This window comes from Delphinapterus leucas, chromosome 4 (assembly GCF_059928025.1).
Source record: "Delphinapterus leucas isolate spDelLeu-1000000601 "Yukka" chromosome 4, BTC_Dleu_Yukka2, whole genome shotgun sequence".
Lineage (NCBI taxonomy): Eukaryota > Metazoa > Chordata > Mammalia > Artiodactyla > Monodontidae > Delphinapterus > Delphinapterus leucas.
Genome location: NC_143132.1, coordinates 134778323 through 134795012, shown reverse-complemented (window position 1 = coordinate 134795012; position 16690 = coordinate 134778323). Strand labels below are relative to the sequence as shown.

General features: G+C 37.3%; 1 protein-coding gene across 4 annotated transcripts in view; it reads right to left on the bottom strand.

The window, feature by feature from the left end:
• Nucleotides 1–16690, bottom strand: part of RYK (receptor like tyrosine kinase) — a 94562-nt gene that overhangs the window by 32136 nt on the left and 45736 nt on the right. For 3 of the 4 annotated variants that reach the window (XM_022582529.3, XM_089911127.1, XM_089911126.1), the window contains 5 exons: nt 15891–15944; nt 12087–12231; nt 6197–6297; nt 3081–3215; nt 1716–1802 (listed from right to left, as the gene is read on the bottom strand). In XM_022582529.3, coding sequence (XP_022438237.1) covers nt 1716–1802; nt 3081–3215; nt 6197–6297; nt 12087–12231; nt 15891–15944 — 522 coding nt within the window. The remainder of the gene's footprint in view (nt 1–1715; nt 1803–3080; nt 3216–6196; nt 6298–12086; nt 12232–15890; nt 15945–16690) is intronic. The other variant, XM_022582530.3, reaches the window with a different exon arrangement.

Sequence of the window (16690 nt, the reverse complement as noted above, 5' to 3'; positions counted from 1 at the left end):
TCTTATCTTGTGAAACAGTCCCAGTATCTGCATTGTGTTTTCTTATCACTATTATTTCCTTTCCCCCCATTTCCAATCCTAAATCAACCCAATTCTATACAGAAACCTCTTTTGTTAATTCAACATTCCTTCAGAACAAATTAATAATATCCCAGTTCTAAATTATCCATAGAATATTTACAAACCCCAGAAGAAATATTAGAATTAAGGGGGAATGTTTCCTTTAAAAAATGGAGAAACTGTAACAAAAGGCAGACATTATTAAACTTAGGGCTCAAATTTTACATCTACAAAGAGTAATATGTAAAGTATCCTTCAAAACTAGTCAGAAAACCTAGTGGGACCAAACCTAAAATTCAATCTTTAGAAGTGTTTTGGGGTTAGGAGAAGTGAATGAATAAATTCATTTTATTAACTGTTAACTTACTTAACAGTAAGTTAAACCATCTGTTTAGAAAGAAGAAAGTGTTTGTAGCATCCTTAAACAAGCAATTTTGCTAAATTAAAAGAAAATTCCAAAGTTTTTTTTTGTTAGATTAGTACAACCCAACTTTTTAGAAACAATAAACACAAACCTTTCATGCTTCCTAAGAATTCCTTTAACTAAATTTAGAAACATAAGTTCTTATAAATTAACTTTGTGAACTTCACAAAATTGTCACCTCCTACTCATAAAACTGAATTTAATTTTGCCCTCAATTTCTGCATTTGGAATGCTAAATTTGTTTTTCCAAAATTAATAACTAGTTATTTCAACTTACATCAGACACTGTCAGACATTAAGCACTCTTTAAATTACATTTTCTCTCTTAAAATGAGCAAATAGACTTACCTAAGAATTACTGAAGCTTTTACAAAGCTTAAATATACAAATCAATTATAAATCATTAAAATTCTAATATTATAAAAGGACTTGCTAATTTACCAGTATTAGGCAATAAGCCATATAAAAACATATTCTAGTATATGTTGATAGGGAATCTCTAACTGAAAATTTTATATAAATCAGTAAGTGAAAAATTAAGCATCACATTTCTCCAAAAGGAGAATATGTGAAAATAGGTATTCTGTTCATGAAAATATAAACTATCACTACCTTTTAGAAAACAATCTGGCAACAACTATCAATATTTTAAATGTAAACACCTCGTGGGGCAGCAATTCCAACTACAGCTATACCTGCAAAACTCTACCAAGAAATAACACACACACACACACACACACACACACACACAGCAAAAAAAAGGGAGGAGAGGGAGTGAGAGAAAGGCAAATAGCACCTATTCACATAAGGTTCAGTGGGTCTGGGGGTCATTTTTTTTCTTTATAAGTCCTCAGTATTGGGGGTGGAGGGGTGCTGAGATGGAGGGAAAACTACTATCAATGTTTTTTAAGAAGGAAAAACCAAAGAATTTTAACATAGGAAAAACATAATATTAGATATAGCAAAAATGAAGTCAAGTGGATGCAGTTTAATTAGAAGCCTGAGTAATATCTAATAAATATATAATGTCTTAATTTATTAGCTTCTATGTTCTATACCTTAACGAAAACAACACAAATCTCCTAAAAGGTTAGACTGTATGAGCTAAATTAACATGGACTGATTGATGATTAAGGTCTGGCACGCACTGAAAATCTGAAACAATTTTGCTGACATAAGCCACCTTAGACAGAAAAGCAGCATGGAAACAGAATGGGAAATAAAATCCTACCTTTAACTGTTTTTACAAATGCTTGTTTCTCCTTATTTGGATCTTTTTCATCTACTAAAATCCCATGGAAAATACGCCCAAAAGTACCTAAAAGGAAAAATAATTATTGAGATCATATGATAACGTTCATAAAACTATAAGTACAAAACTTTCTGGCACAATACAACTTAAACATAACAAGGGAAAATGTGATCAAAATTACTCCAGCCCTAGCATAAAAAGACTCAAATCTTTGTTTTTTAATGACTGTTAAAGGCTCTTTTTAACTACAAAATATCTTAACTTGCCTTTTGAAATACCAAATTTAAACTATATATGAGAATTCATTCTGAAATATCCTAAATAAACTAATGATATAGACAGGAGCACTGGAGCTCAGTAATGGGGTATCCGTAGAGACATTTATGAGTTTCTAGGCTTAGCCTCAGAGCAAAGAAAAAGGAGAAAAATGGACTCTCCTCATACGTTCAAAAACACCAAAAAAATCTGCTTCCATTAATTACTATTTGCCACTGGAGACAGTTCAAGCCCCTCCCTTGGCTGTGACTGACCTACAAGCATCTCAACCAAACAGATGAATTCAGAATGACTCACATGCATCCAAAACATTCCAAACTGAGTTATGGAAGGGGGGAAAAAGTAATTCTCTATTTAACAACTTGAAGAGTTCAATAAAGTATTTTATTATTAATTTCTGTCTTCTTCTTTCAGCATTCTCCCCAGTCAATACCTTGAAACTCAAAAAAGAAAGCAAGGACCAGCAAGAGGGGGAAGGGCAGGGTCCTATCTCTCAAACACCTATCATATGTTAGTTCATTTAATGAACATCAGTTCATCTAATCTTCATAACTGTCTAAGAGTAGACAACGGAGTCCAAATTTAGAGAAGAGAAAACTGGACATGGAAAACAGGAAATTATTTCCCCAAGGTCACATAGGTAATAAATTGTGGGACTGGGATTGGAAGTTGGGCACAACTCCAATCCTCATGCATGCGCCTTCTGCTAGAGCCCATACACTTTCCATCACAGAGAGAATTACTTAGAATGCTTCAAAGAGGCCTGCTAGGTAGTGATCACCTTCAGACAAGAACTAAACAGAAAATATACTTTAAAGGTGACAAACACTAATAATTATGCCTTAATATACTTGAAAATCAACAATTGCACCAAAGCTGTCCATATTAAGGCAAATTGAAAATCTAAAGAAAGGGAAAATAAAAATCAGTGTTATAGAGGAAACAAATTGTGCACTGCTTTCTATCCTTAAACTCAAAATGAGATGAAATTCTTAAATTCTGAAACAAAAAAATTTTTATACTACTAACATTTCTTCCTTGAAAACCTGATTTTGAGATAATAGATACCTTCTTGGAGTACATCTTTTAGAGTTATCCTCTCCCTGGATATTGCGATATCCTTCACCTTAGCTTTGGCCTCCAAAAGAGTGACACTTCTCAGGTCATTCTTCTCTATCCGCAAGGTAGGATAACCTGAGGAGCCAACAAAGCCAAACCAAGAAATATAAATACCCTTATTATGGCATCAGGGTCAACTAGTTCAGTTAGAACCTCAGGACTCAAGTCACAGGAATGAATGAATGTAAGAATCATAAATGGAAAAAGGCACACACACGAACAGGGAGAATTACATATGAAGGCTATACTAAATTTTAAAGAAACACTTTCCCACCTATCCCAAAATCTTAAAATGCAGAATTAAAACAAGAAACACTAAAAATAATATTATATTACCACCACTTCAACTGCTTTTCAGCCAAATGAAACAAGCTTTGATTCATGGAATTTAATGCAATCCCTCATATGGACTGCTTTTCTCTCCAAAGATTTTCTAATACAGTCTCCTAACAAAAAAAAAAACCTTTTCAAATGAAGACATGTTTGTAAAAATATCTTTTCTAAAAAAACATATAATTGATTTAATCATTCTGGCATCCATACAGCCTAGTCATACCACTGTGAGATTCATATTTGTTTTTCGGTTCCCTAATTCCCATCATTCTTAATATGATGACGGCAAAACAAAATTTCTGGCCATCAATTAAAATTCTCATTGCACAAAAAAAAAGTCAGAATAAAAGTTAGTGTTAGCAAGCAGAAATTGGAATGGTATCCCCATTGGAATAGTATTTTGGGGAAGAAAAATCCGTAAAGAATGGGTGGACTTGGACAACGGTCATCAGTGGCTGCTAGAAGAACTACATGAAAGGCTTTGGAAACCTTTATAATGGATGGATTAGGCTGACAAAACCTGATTCCATTGATCAGCACCTTGACCATGATATGTCTAGGTGTGTGTGCATATGTGAGCATTTATGAGTGCATTTATGAGTGTTTAATCCTTCCTGAAGTTCTCTGAGTTTCTTGCATCTGTGGACTGTTGTGTTTTGTTATTTTGGAAAACTCTTGGCTATTTTGTCTTCAAGTATTTTTTCCGCTCCTTTCTTCTTTTATTTATAGACAAATATATTTCCATTGGGTTTTCTTAAAAGCACTATTTGTTTCTATCATACATAAGAAATGAAGTATCTATCTCCTTAAGGTAATGTCTACAAAACAAATAAACTTCTTATTGGTGGTAAATAAAAAAATTTGTCAACAAATAAATGTATTTTCACTGACTTTTTAAAATGCATTTTGCTTTCAGCACATATAATAAATTACTATCTACCTCTTTAAGGTTATATCCACCATCAAGAATTGACTCTAATGAGCAAATCTTGACAGCTAGACATTAAAAGCAATGATGTGTTTCTTATAAATAGTTTGGACTACTCTCACATCTATCATTATATTTCCTGAGGAACTTATGTCTTTCTTTCCTTGGTGGAGATGTTAACTGCTGTTATGATTTCTCTTATATTTCTTTTAAGCTAGAGTGCCACCTCCTTCCCTTTCGTTTTTCTTGCCACATCTTATTAAAGAAACTGCGTCAATTATCCTGGAGAATGTCCAGCAACTGCCTCTTCTAGTGTCATCTAACTTGTTTCCCTATCCCTGTATTTCTTGTAAACTGCAAGATTAGATCCTTACAGCCTTGATTAGATCCAGGTTAACTCTTGGAGGGGGAGGGGAGACAAGAATACTCCATCTGGGAGCACAAAATACTTAGCTGTCCTACTTTTAATGATGCTAAGTTTCAGTAGTGGATTCAGGCGGTGAAACTCTGATCCCTCAAATGGTAAAGTTCCCTACTTCCCTTTGTTCATATAGTTTAAAACACTAACGAACTTTTCCTGAATCAAATATTTTATTAGGGGATGCAAGTATGATTTTCTAATTCTACCATTCCTTCCACATTTATTAGCTGGGATTCTTCTGTAAAAAAACATTTTCCTTCATAAACCAGCACTATCTGGTTACTGTGAAATAGTGCAGGTAGCCAGTTGTCAGAGTAAGGCACAATAATGTCTTAGTTAACTTGGTGCCTTAGTTAACTCCCATAATGACTGATTTTTCTAAAAAGTATCATTACGAACTTGTGGATTTTTACACATTTTTACATTTCACATTTACATCACTTCATCAATCCACTGCAGTCATTATTCTTTCTGATGCTCAATGGTCCCATTTTGGGGAGCTCTTGTCTTTAGTAGCTTCCTGGATTTTTGGCTCAGCAAATGTCCCAGGTTTATCTTACACATTCCCGACCCAGTCCTGGAATCATCCGTTTCTCCAAAGAATCCTGGTACTTCTTAATGAGAAACAGTACTGAAAGACCACAAGAGGGCACTGGGTGAAGAACAGATACTCCTTAATTTTAGTTTACTAGAGAGTAAATGTCAGCCCAGAGGAGATAATAGTTAATTGCCTACAAGAACCTCATTAATCAATGGCACCATTGAGTTGAGCCCTGACTTGTAGTCCACTGTCTATCCTGATGATTGTGTAGTTTCTTATTTGTATGGTGAGTGAGTCCTCATTATGTCTAAATTATACTCTAAGAATGATTATTTTCCCCCAAACATCTACATGTTACAGTATAAAAACTTTCATCAAAATCCTGTTCAAAAAAAGGAAATCAGACCCCATTCTCAACTCTAATGGCATCTAGTTTCCCATCATGATCAGAAGACAATGTAACGTCCTAACCACAGCCCATGAGACCATCAAATAATTCATTAAAATCCAAGTCTCTGCCTTCATAGAGATCAGTGGCTTATTCTATCTAACTACCTGAAAATCCTCCTTCTGAATTTGTATAGAGATGGTTCAGCAGCCCTCTTAATATAATCGATAGAAACCTCCCCAAAACTAATTCTAGCCATTAAACCTAAAATTTTAATACTCCAATTTTGGAATGTTTCATTCAATGCTCTAGAAAGCAAAAGTTAAAGCCTAATTCTGTACATGTTAGATACTATGTACACAGCATGGCACACGTAACTAACCACACAGGACCAAGGAAAGACAGAACATAGACAATTTTAGTAAACCATCTTTAGAATTAAATTAACTCTTACTGGTGATAGGAGTTGCATTGTTGGGTGTGTCGGCTCTCAGATACTGAGTCGTCTGGGTAGATGGCTGAGACAGCCCTTGGGAACTACTGCTGGCACTGATGCTGCAAACAATTTTTAAGAGAGAAATACTTGGCAAGTCAGCTTCAATGAGAAATTTCCTTTTTCCATACATACAAAATGCACGTAGCTATTATAACCAGCTTAAAACCCTAACGGAGATCACAATAATGCATGGACCTCTATCACAAATGTTCCATATTGAAATTTTAATCTGCCTCATAACGTAGAGCTCTATTTTTTCCTTCCTTTCTATCTCCACAACCACCAGGCAGGTTCATCATATCATAGTCATTCACAAATGTGGTATTCCTCAGACACCATAGATAGCAGTCCTGAACCTCACAAAATGTTATGCTAGGGAACCATCTCTTAGGAAAAGAGCTCATGCCACTCAATTAGATTGCTTTTAAGAAAAGGAGCATAAAGACAGGCCTCTTTTAATGATGGTCCAAAATCAAATGGCCTACAGATGATGGAGTATGAAAGCAAATCAAACGTGCCAACGTGCTCAAAGCTTGGGAAGGGACTTCCTACCTGGTTCAAATCTGTTTAATCATATACATTTTGCTTCTTCTACTTCCCCAATCCCACCTTTTTAGAATTTGCAGAACTTACTAGAAATCTCTAGCACGTGAAGCATTCTATTATGCCATATTCTTTAAGTAATGAGGAGACCCAGAAAATGGTAGGCTCAAATAAATGTGAACCCCATACTCAAGATTACTACAGATTAATGTCCTTTTGTCTTGTCAGTGGATGACGACCTTATCCCAGGGTCACCCTTACACACATTTCAATTTCACTGCCTCAGCCCTTGTAGTTTTGCAGCAGTGGAGAAGTGAAGCATAGAAATTCAGCATGAAGAGTGAAATCACAGGCAGGATGTCATCCCCTCAGGAGCAAGGTCTACTTTCCATGCCTCCCTTAGCTATAGAATCGGCAGAGTCCCATAAGAGGCTCCCAAATTTCCTAAATATGAAAATTGTTTAAATCACCACACCCCACAAAATAGTTCTGTATTTTCATAACCTAATGATTAAAAAAACACATAATGATAAAAAGCTGCTACTCAAAAATTGATCTATATAGGTCTACACATATAGTGGGTATGGGACAGTACAGTGAAGAGATGTAGAGCATAACCTTGAAATCAAAACTGCCAGCACCACCATTTATTAACTAGCTGTATGACCTTAGGCAAAATGCTTCTGGAGCCTCAAATTCCTCGTGGATAAAATAACCATAATACTACCTCCTGAAAAGGTTGCTAAAAGGATTACATGAAAAATATAATCCTTTTAGGGCAATGCCCTGCCCTCAAACATACACTTACAAGTTATTATTACTAATTATGCATATTATTACCAATATTATGCATCCTTAATTCCTGGAACCACCAGGCACCTGTTTTTGGAGTTCTGAGTATATACTACTCAAAGACCACGTCGGAAATCAAATCTGTTAAAAGTCCAGGATTCAATAATGGGGAGAGGAGAGAAGCATTATCATCCCCAAAGAGGGGGGAAATAATAGAATACAATTTACTTACCCATAAAATGGGACTAAGAAAACCTACCTCCCAGGATTTTTGTGAGGCTCAAGTTGTATAATATATGTGAAAGTATAATTCAAATATTACCTGCAACCAATGTACAGGTTGAAGAAATATGCACAGACCCCAAATTATTTACTAGTTATTGTGTTTCTCTTCAGCAGCTCAACAGTAGGTGGCACTCTTGTACCACCTCAGAATTCCTGAAAAGCCTGGGCATACAAAGATGTTATGCACTCATCCACATTTAGTGGTCCCTACAGTGAGCACAGCACTAATGTTAAGCGATCAGAACAAACCTTTGAAAGCCCAGGCTTACTGTTATGAGAGAAGCACGGAGCAGTTGGGGCTCGACCCCTGATACCTATTAAATTCAATACATAGCTACATCACATGAGGTAAAAAATGAAATAAAAATGTACACTTGCTAGCACTTAATAGTTTAACGCCAGTCTAAATAAATTATCTCATTTGACTTTCATAAGCAAGTAAGATTAGCTATGAAGACATTAACCTTGCTTTAGCGTTGAAGTTAGAACTTAGGGCAAAGATCATCATTTTCCTTCAGAGTGCTTATTATGATTTATATTTCTCTATTTTTCTGTGTAATTCATTTATTTAATTATTCATTCAAAAACTATTTACTAAGTGTATACTAGATGCTAGATACTGTGCCAGGTGCTGGGGATACAGCAGTGAACATAAGAAACAAAGATCCCTACCCTCATGAAACCTACATTCTAGCAGGGATTTTTGGTTTAATATCTATCTTGCCCAAGCAGACTGTAAACTCCACGAGGGCAGGAAAAGTACCTATTTGTTCACTCCTCCCTTCCCAGCACTTAAGCCAGGGCCTGGCACAAGAGGCCTCAAGTGGGCCCAACTCTTAGTGAGAGCTCAATTAACACTTACTGAATCAATCAATCAATAAACAGAGAAAAACACCCTTCCTTGGAATAGAAAGCTATAAACCACACAGAAGAGTTGCTGCTGACATGAGCTATTGACATATACTGAAAGAGGGAAAGAATTATTGCTCTAACAGAATGGTTTCCTGTCTCTCTCTACTCATTCCTCATTCAACAAATTCTTCATGCAACATTCATTCAGTGATACCTGTTAGACACTGAATAAGGGGAATACAGAAATGAATAACGGGAAATAAAAGGGACCCTGTCACCAGTAATGGCAAGGGTGATGGGGCAATGCAGATAATGGAAAATGAAGATATTGCCAAATAACAAGTTCATGTATCCCACAAAGGAGTGAACTCTCCTATTTGCAAGCTAACAGGGAAAGACTACAGTATAGACAGGGTGCAGATCAATCCCTCTGTGGAAGGACTTTACAAAAGCTCTGCATCTCCAGAATACACTCATCTGGCACAACACAGAGACTGAGAAGATGAGCTTATAGTGTCAGGAGAGGGAAAGTCACACACTTGGGCTCCAACTGCCCCTGGCATGAGCACACCTCAGGCAGTTTTATTCTCTGCCTCTAAATAAGCTCTGTGTATAAGAGGACTCTGGCTCCTGAGTGTCAGGAATGGAAGAACGCTGTACCATCCCTGTGCAAGCAATTCCATGGAGCCGTGGGTCCCATCAAACCTCACAGGGCTGCTGTGAGGGTTAAGAGGATTAATGGATGTAAAAGCACATGGAGCAGTGCCTGGCATATAACAAGTGCTTTATACAATTACAGTACTGAGTTATTACAATACAGCTATTACAACAATAATGAGTCCCTCCTGTTGCTCGGCCCTGGTCCTAGAAGTGCAACCCTGAAAAAGTTATTTAATCTCTTCAAGCCTGTTTCTTTATCTTTAAAACAAGGACAGTACCATACCCATAAGTGGCTGTGAGTGTCAAATAAGATAATACATGTAAAGTGCTTGGTACAGTACTGGTAAATAGCACTCAATGAAATGGTAGCCACTGTTAACTCAGTGGCCCCAGCACAGAGGGAAGAAGCAGTGTCCCTTAAATGCTATTAGATTGCTGGATGGGAACTTTCTAGTCACCACTGTTAGCTTGCCTGGCATGTAATAAATAACACTAGTAGAACAGGAAAGAGATGAAGAAGAAATTAGTCCATCACTACCAACACACTGCAACTTTATGAAAAGAAAAATCATAATAATGGCACTTACTATATGCCAGGCTTGTTCTAAGAGTTTACACTTTTATTTCACTAAAACTTCGCAACATGCCTACAAAGTATGTGCCATGATCATCTCTGCTTTAGAGATGAGGAAAACTGAGACATAAAGCAGCTACAAAACTTCCTCTATCTGGGCCTGTAGCACAGACAGAATTCAGAGACGTGCTGGCTCCAGTCCATGCTCTTAACCACTAGGCTGTACTCTGAAAACAAGTGATGATGAAAGCTGCTTCTATTCAGGCAATGTCTGGAAACATCTGCCTGAAAACTAGAGAACTGGAACACCAATTCATGGGTGGTAACAAATTATTTCAGCAGCAAAGGTATAAGCCCCATGGATTCTGAAGTTCTTGCACAACTCTGATCTCTGTGGGTTCAGAGCCCCCCACCCACCCACAAGCAAGCATTCAAGGAGAATGTGTTTATCAAGACAGACTACTAAATGCCATGCCTTCCAGTGACCTCTAACTCTGCCATATCCTCTCTCAGAGTCCCATCAAAATGTTCCTGTTACTTCACTTCCCCCTCAGTACTTTCTCTACAAAACCCGATTGTAAGTAACACAACCATATATACAAAACATACTCTGAAACACCCCACCCGTGAATTTCCCTTCTCACTCTGACCTCCTCCCTCTTCTTCCTCTACTCAGATAAAGAAAGGGTAACAGAGGGGACAGAGAGTAGTTAGGGGCAGGAATTAATCCAACCAGGATCCCCATCCCCTTGTGCTTTTGTTTCTGCCACACATATGCTTACCCGCTGTATGTATGGCACCATGTAGGACTGGGAAGTCAGCAGTAAGATGCACTGCTCCCTAACTGGGAAAAGCTTACATTCCAGCAGGAGAGACAAATACACAAAAACTGATTTTAGAAGGAAAAAGTAAAATAATTGCTACCAGAGAGAGAGACAGAGAAACGGAGAGGGAAGGAGAGAGAGACAAAGAGAGGAGGGAGAAATTGATGGTTGGGAGGCTTAAAAAAGAGTTCATAGAAGAGACGGCAATGGAGTTGAAATGTGAAGAATGGTTTGAACCAGTGGAAAATGCAGGGAGCCCTGTGGGCAAAGGAAAGCATGAACAAAAGTCCTGGAGGGCAAAGTAGGGCAAAAGTGAGGAACAAATAATCATTTAACTGGAGCGTGAAGTAAGGATGAGAGACAAGGCAGGCTCATCTCCAGACTGTAAAGGAGGGTGCCTTGAAAGCCAAGTCACGAAGCTGAGAATGTCTTCAGTCAGCAACTGGGAATCACTGAGGAGGGAAACGAGAACTGTGCACTAGGAAAATAAACCTGTCTATGATTCCATCTTTACCTCTCACCCTATCCGGCTATAACATCCTCCTGGTCATCTTGACTCACCCAGGCTGGGACGGGCACTTGTTTTATTCCCACACTATAATACACATACCACAATCATCAAATTTACAAACTTTTATAATATGGGTTAATGTCAAAGATTAAATACTTGAAGCCATGAAGTATATCATTATTTTTTTTTATTCCTAGCGCTTAGCATAACATCTAATCCAGTGTATCTCAAAGCCTACACGTTAGACTCATCCAGAAAGCTCTAAGAAAAATACTGACGCTCAAACACCACCCTAGACCAATGACATCAGAATTTCTGGAAGGGGGTACCTAAGTTCTGATTTATTTTAAAAGCTTACCCATGACTCTAATGTGTGACCAGGTTGAGAACTAATGATTTAAATCATAGCAGGTTCTTAATAAATGTTAATAAATTGGATGGATGGATGGATGGATAGAAGGATGGATAGTGATGGAGGGACAAACTACGAGGAAGAAACAGGGCTATTTCAAAAAGGTACTAAGAGTCTAGAAGAGAGTCATGTCAAAGGGGATAGGGAAAAAACTGATCTCTACTACTTCTCCACCAACTAATAAACTAATTTCTGACTTCACAGATTTTTAAAAATAAAATTAGAGAAACACAAAGACAGTATTTTTTCAAGTATTTTTTCCCTTGGCTAGGGAAAGCCTCCCACCCTTCTTCCCCTGCACCACTGTGCACCAGTGGGCATGGGTGTGTGTGGGCTCCCATGTAAATGCAAACAACTGCTTTTATTTTTTTCCTTTCCCAAAATATATACGATACCTGTCATCCAGTTCAATCCTTTTCATACTATGAAGGTGCAAAACAGCTAATATTATTGCTACAAGAAATATTACTGCACAGCAAACCCCTACGCTGATATAAAATACACGTGTAGAAGTGGTTGGAGCTGCATGTACAGGATCATCTGAAATAAAAATGAACAGCACATTAAGCTTTTTAAACAAATATCATCAATTGCTTTGTGACCTAATATACACAATGAGTACCCTGTTCTTTGTAAAAGATTTTCATTTCATGTGTCCATTCTTTGATAAGATCAGTTACCAGTAGCATGTTGATATAAATTCACACAATTTAAAAAGTGTTTTTGTTGTAGTAAAAGAGGGATTTTAAATAGAACTTTTGGCTAATGAGTAAAATTTACAAGTGGTATACATATAATAAAACATCTACAGCAGTGCTGTCCAATAGGGGAATGCTCTATAGGGTGCATTCCAATACAGCAGCCACTGGCCACCTGTGGCTATTAAGCACTTGAAATGTTGCTAGTACAGTGGAGGAACTGAAGTTTTAATTTTATTTCATTTCAATTAATTTAATGTTAAATAGCCACACGTGGCTAGTAATTACCATACTGGACAGCAAGCTCTACAGACCCTTCCTCAACAGTGACACCTGGTACGGAGAGATCAGACATCTTTGTTGCCGATGACCACTAACTCACAGGGGGAGGGATATACAGTAGAGCGACCCACAGGTAAAACAAACAAACCTTTCATCTTTTTCACTTTTGAGAGTAACAGAAATTATTTTGCTTATCTGTTTTTAAAGATAAAAGCAGGAAAACAAGACAATACTCATGAAATAAAATAACAGTCACCTTAATACTATTCAAAAAGAAAGAAAGCCTCAGCAATAGGGGAAATAATTCAAAGACACAGAGACACATGTATATACATACACACAGAAACAACTGAGAAAGAGACACAGAAACAAAGATCCACATGATAAGAGCAAGCAGAATGGAAGACAGAGAAATAGAAACAGAACTGGTGTAACTGGAGATTCATGTAAGTTTTAATGAGTACTCACATCAGAATTCTAGTGAAGAATTTGGATTTTATCCTAAGTGATATGGGAAGTCACTGCAAGGCTTCAACCAAAGGAATGATACACATGATCATACGTGAAAATAAAAGAAACAAAGATGACTCTGCATGCTGTATAAAGAATACTGTGGGGAGGAGCAAAAGCAGAAGCAGGAACAAATCAGGTTACTACAGCAGTCCAAGAAAGAGAGAGCAGTGGCTTGGACAAGAGTGTTATGGTGAAGGTGAGAAGTTCACGGATTGGGAAGCAGAGTCAACAGAGTTTGCTAATGGATTGAACCGGGGTAGAAAGAAAAAGAGGAAGCAAAGCTTTGGCTTAAAGAATTAGGTGGATAAGGTACCTTTACAAGCAGAAAAAAGAAGCAGGTTGGGGAAACAGAGAATCAAGAGTTTTGTTTTGTCCAAGAGTACCTAGTACACATCTACATGGAGATGTCAAATTGACAGAAATACAAATGTGGAGCTATGGGGATAGGTCAGGACAAAAGATAAAAGTCATAGCTTTCAAAAACTTAAAAATAAGATTGCTTTCTAAAAGTTAAACTTTGAATCAACAAATAATAAACCAGAACAGATCAATGCAGAGAGACCGAATGGCTTCTAGGGCAGCTAGACTTGACAGCAGCCTGAATGAAGGTATGACTTTCCTTAAGAATGCCACAGGCCGTTCAACCTTGAAGGGGTGGGAAAGGAAGGCCCCAAAGGCTGATGTTGGCAGTATCCATCTCAGCACACTCCAAGGCAGAGGAGAGGGTACCGCTCTGCTGGGCAGGTCCCCAAATGCGCCCCGCCTGACTACCTCCAAATTCCAAGGCTTGTGTATGCACTGTTCCCATTCCCTCACTTTGACATTTCACCTGCCACCACCTAGTCTGAGACCTTCAGGTCTCAGGCGAGATGCCACCCTCCTCAGGAAGCTCACCCTCATTCCCAGAGGAGGTTACTTGCCCCCTCCTCAGGATTTCCAAAGCCCCTTGTGCTGGCCTCATCACAGCCTGCCACAAGATACTGTTGTCACTGGTACTGCAACTCCATTTCCTCTGCTACATTAGAAACCCATGGGGGCTTACAGAGTCTGCTTTGTTCAGTTTAATCCTCTGCCTCAATCATACCACCTGGCACATCATAGCCTCTCAGTAAACGTTAGATGGATGAATACACAGAAAGGGAGGGGAGGAGAGAGGGAGCAACGAAGAGGCAGACAGAGACCAAGGATACGCAATACTGTATTCTGCTTGTCAGAAATAATAACCCTACTAGCATAAAAGAGAGATAAAATCACCAGAATTCTACAAGTAAAGTTGGAGAGCAGCAATATTTTAAAAAATAGTTTTATTTTCTTCTCAAAGACAAATCCAAATGAAATATTTCTAAAAGGCAGACTAATCTCATATTATTTTACCTTCAAAAATGGTCTACTTTGAGACAACCAGATGCTTTGTGCCTCTTGAGGTGATAAAAAAGATAAAATAGGAAGCACATACTACCATCTATGAACTATTCTAGCCAAAAGAGTTAGTTCTCAACCTAACGAAGTACAAAATCTAACTACCAGTTTAGAAGAGAGAAAAACATGTTAAATGACACCACAAAAATGCAGATGTGGAAAATTCTATGAGACAAATGGCTCAATTTCTTCAACAAATAAATGACATTGAAGGAAAGGGGGTGGTTTCTGATTAATATAAGATACATGTCAACCAAATACAGTGTGTGTAGGCTTCATTTGGATCCTGATTCAGGGAAGAAACTATACAAAGACAATTTTGAGACAATCAGGTTAATTTGAACATGGACTAGCTATCAGAAGATATTAAGGAGTTAATTTTGTTACATGTGATAAATCAAATACAAGTGAATAGGTGTTGGGTGATTGTGGCTTGTTTTTTTAATGGCCTTTTAAAAAGTTACCTACCCTGAAACATTTATGGGGTGAAATGATATGATGCCTAGGATGTGCTTTAAAGTACTACTCTATCCTTCCCCACCCACGCACCCAACTGAAAAAGGAGGAAGGAATCAACGGTACAGGACTGGCAAATGTTGATCATTACTGAAGCAGGGTGATGGTCACATGGGGGTTCATCAAAACATTCTCTTGACTTCTGCATACTTGAAATTCCCTCCCCCGATTTTGTTTTAGTTTACTTCCATAAAAAGAATCTAGTAACATTTTAAGATACTGCTATTAAATTCAGGAAGAGTAAGAGTTAATAATGTATCCATGTCAGAAAAGGAAAAAGAAGTCTAAGTTATACTACCTTACACAACCATTATCAAAAAATAAAAATCTCCTTCAAGTTTCTGCTCTGTAGGTTTAAACAATGTGGATATTTAAGCCTGTATTTTCACCTGGATGAAACTAGCTGAGGGTTACCCAGGCCATGAATTAGATTTTCTATCCTTCTGTTAAACAGATGAAGATCTTACACATATTTCACGTTCATACTTTAATTATGACCATTTGAAATGATGATATAAATTCTTGCTTATAAAAGTTTTTTAGATCACATGAAATATGTATGAATTTTGCTTTACAAAATTTTCAATATTCTAATAGTTTCATCTGAACATACCAATCTACAAAACATCAGTGAAATAAGCAGCATGGCGTCATTTAATCTTTTGACAAACTGGAAACCACAAAACATCCAAGCTACACAAAACCATGTTCATTTGCAATCCATCATTTTTCATCCCTAATGATGGAAAAAGATAATACAGTAACACTTACAAATAGTTCTGCTAGTGTTTTTGTCCAAGGATGAAGTTTTTACTTCTTCAAGTTCTGAATTAAAAAGGAGATAAAAGATGCTTTAGAAATTCTTTCTTTTCCATGAAAATCCTTAAATACCAAATTATATTTTCTGAATTTTTTCTCACATAGCTTTATGTTCTAACAGAAGTCCCTGAACTAAGTAACAAGGTATTTGTTGCAAGATAATAAACATATAGATAGCTAGTGGGAAGAAGCTGCATAGCGCAGGGAGATCAGATCAGTGCTTTGTGACCACCTAGAGAGGTGGGATAGGGAGGGTGGGAGGGAGATGCAAGAGGGAGGGGATATGGGGATATATGTATACATACAGCTGATTCAGTTTGTTATACATCAGAAACCAACAAAACACTGTAAAGCAATTATACTCCAATAAAGATGTTAAAATATATATATATAATAAATGCTACATTACTATTCTGATAATCATCACTATATTCATCAATCAATAGTCTATGCCTATATTAGCCAATGGGTATTACTTACAGATAGATGCTCAATGAAAAAGGGTTTCTGTGGTCAAGAAGTCTGGGGAAAGCTACATACTATAACCTCTGTGGAGGTTCACAGTGCACATTAGCAGAGTGCAAAGGCTCTGAGGAGTTTGAGAGTAACAAAACCTGTCTGATCCAATAATTTACACCCTCGTAAAGGAACATTTTCTTCCCAGTAACACCCATTAACATATACAGTACATGTATGTTTTCTGTGGCAGACAGTTTTCAAAATGTAGTAAGCTGGAAAATCATATCAATATA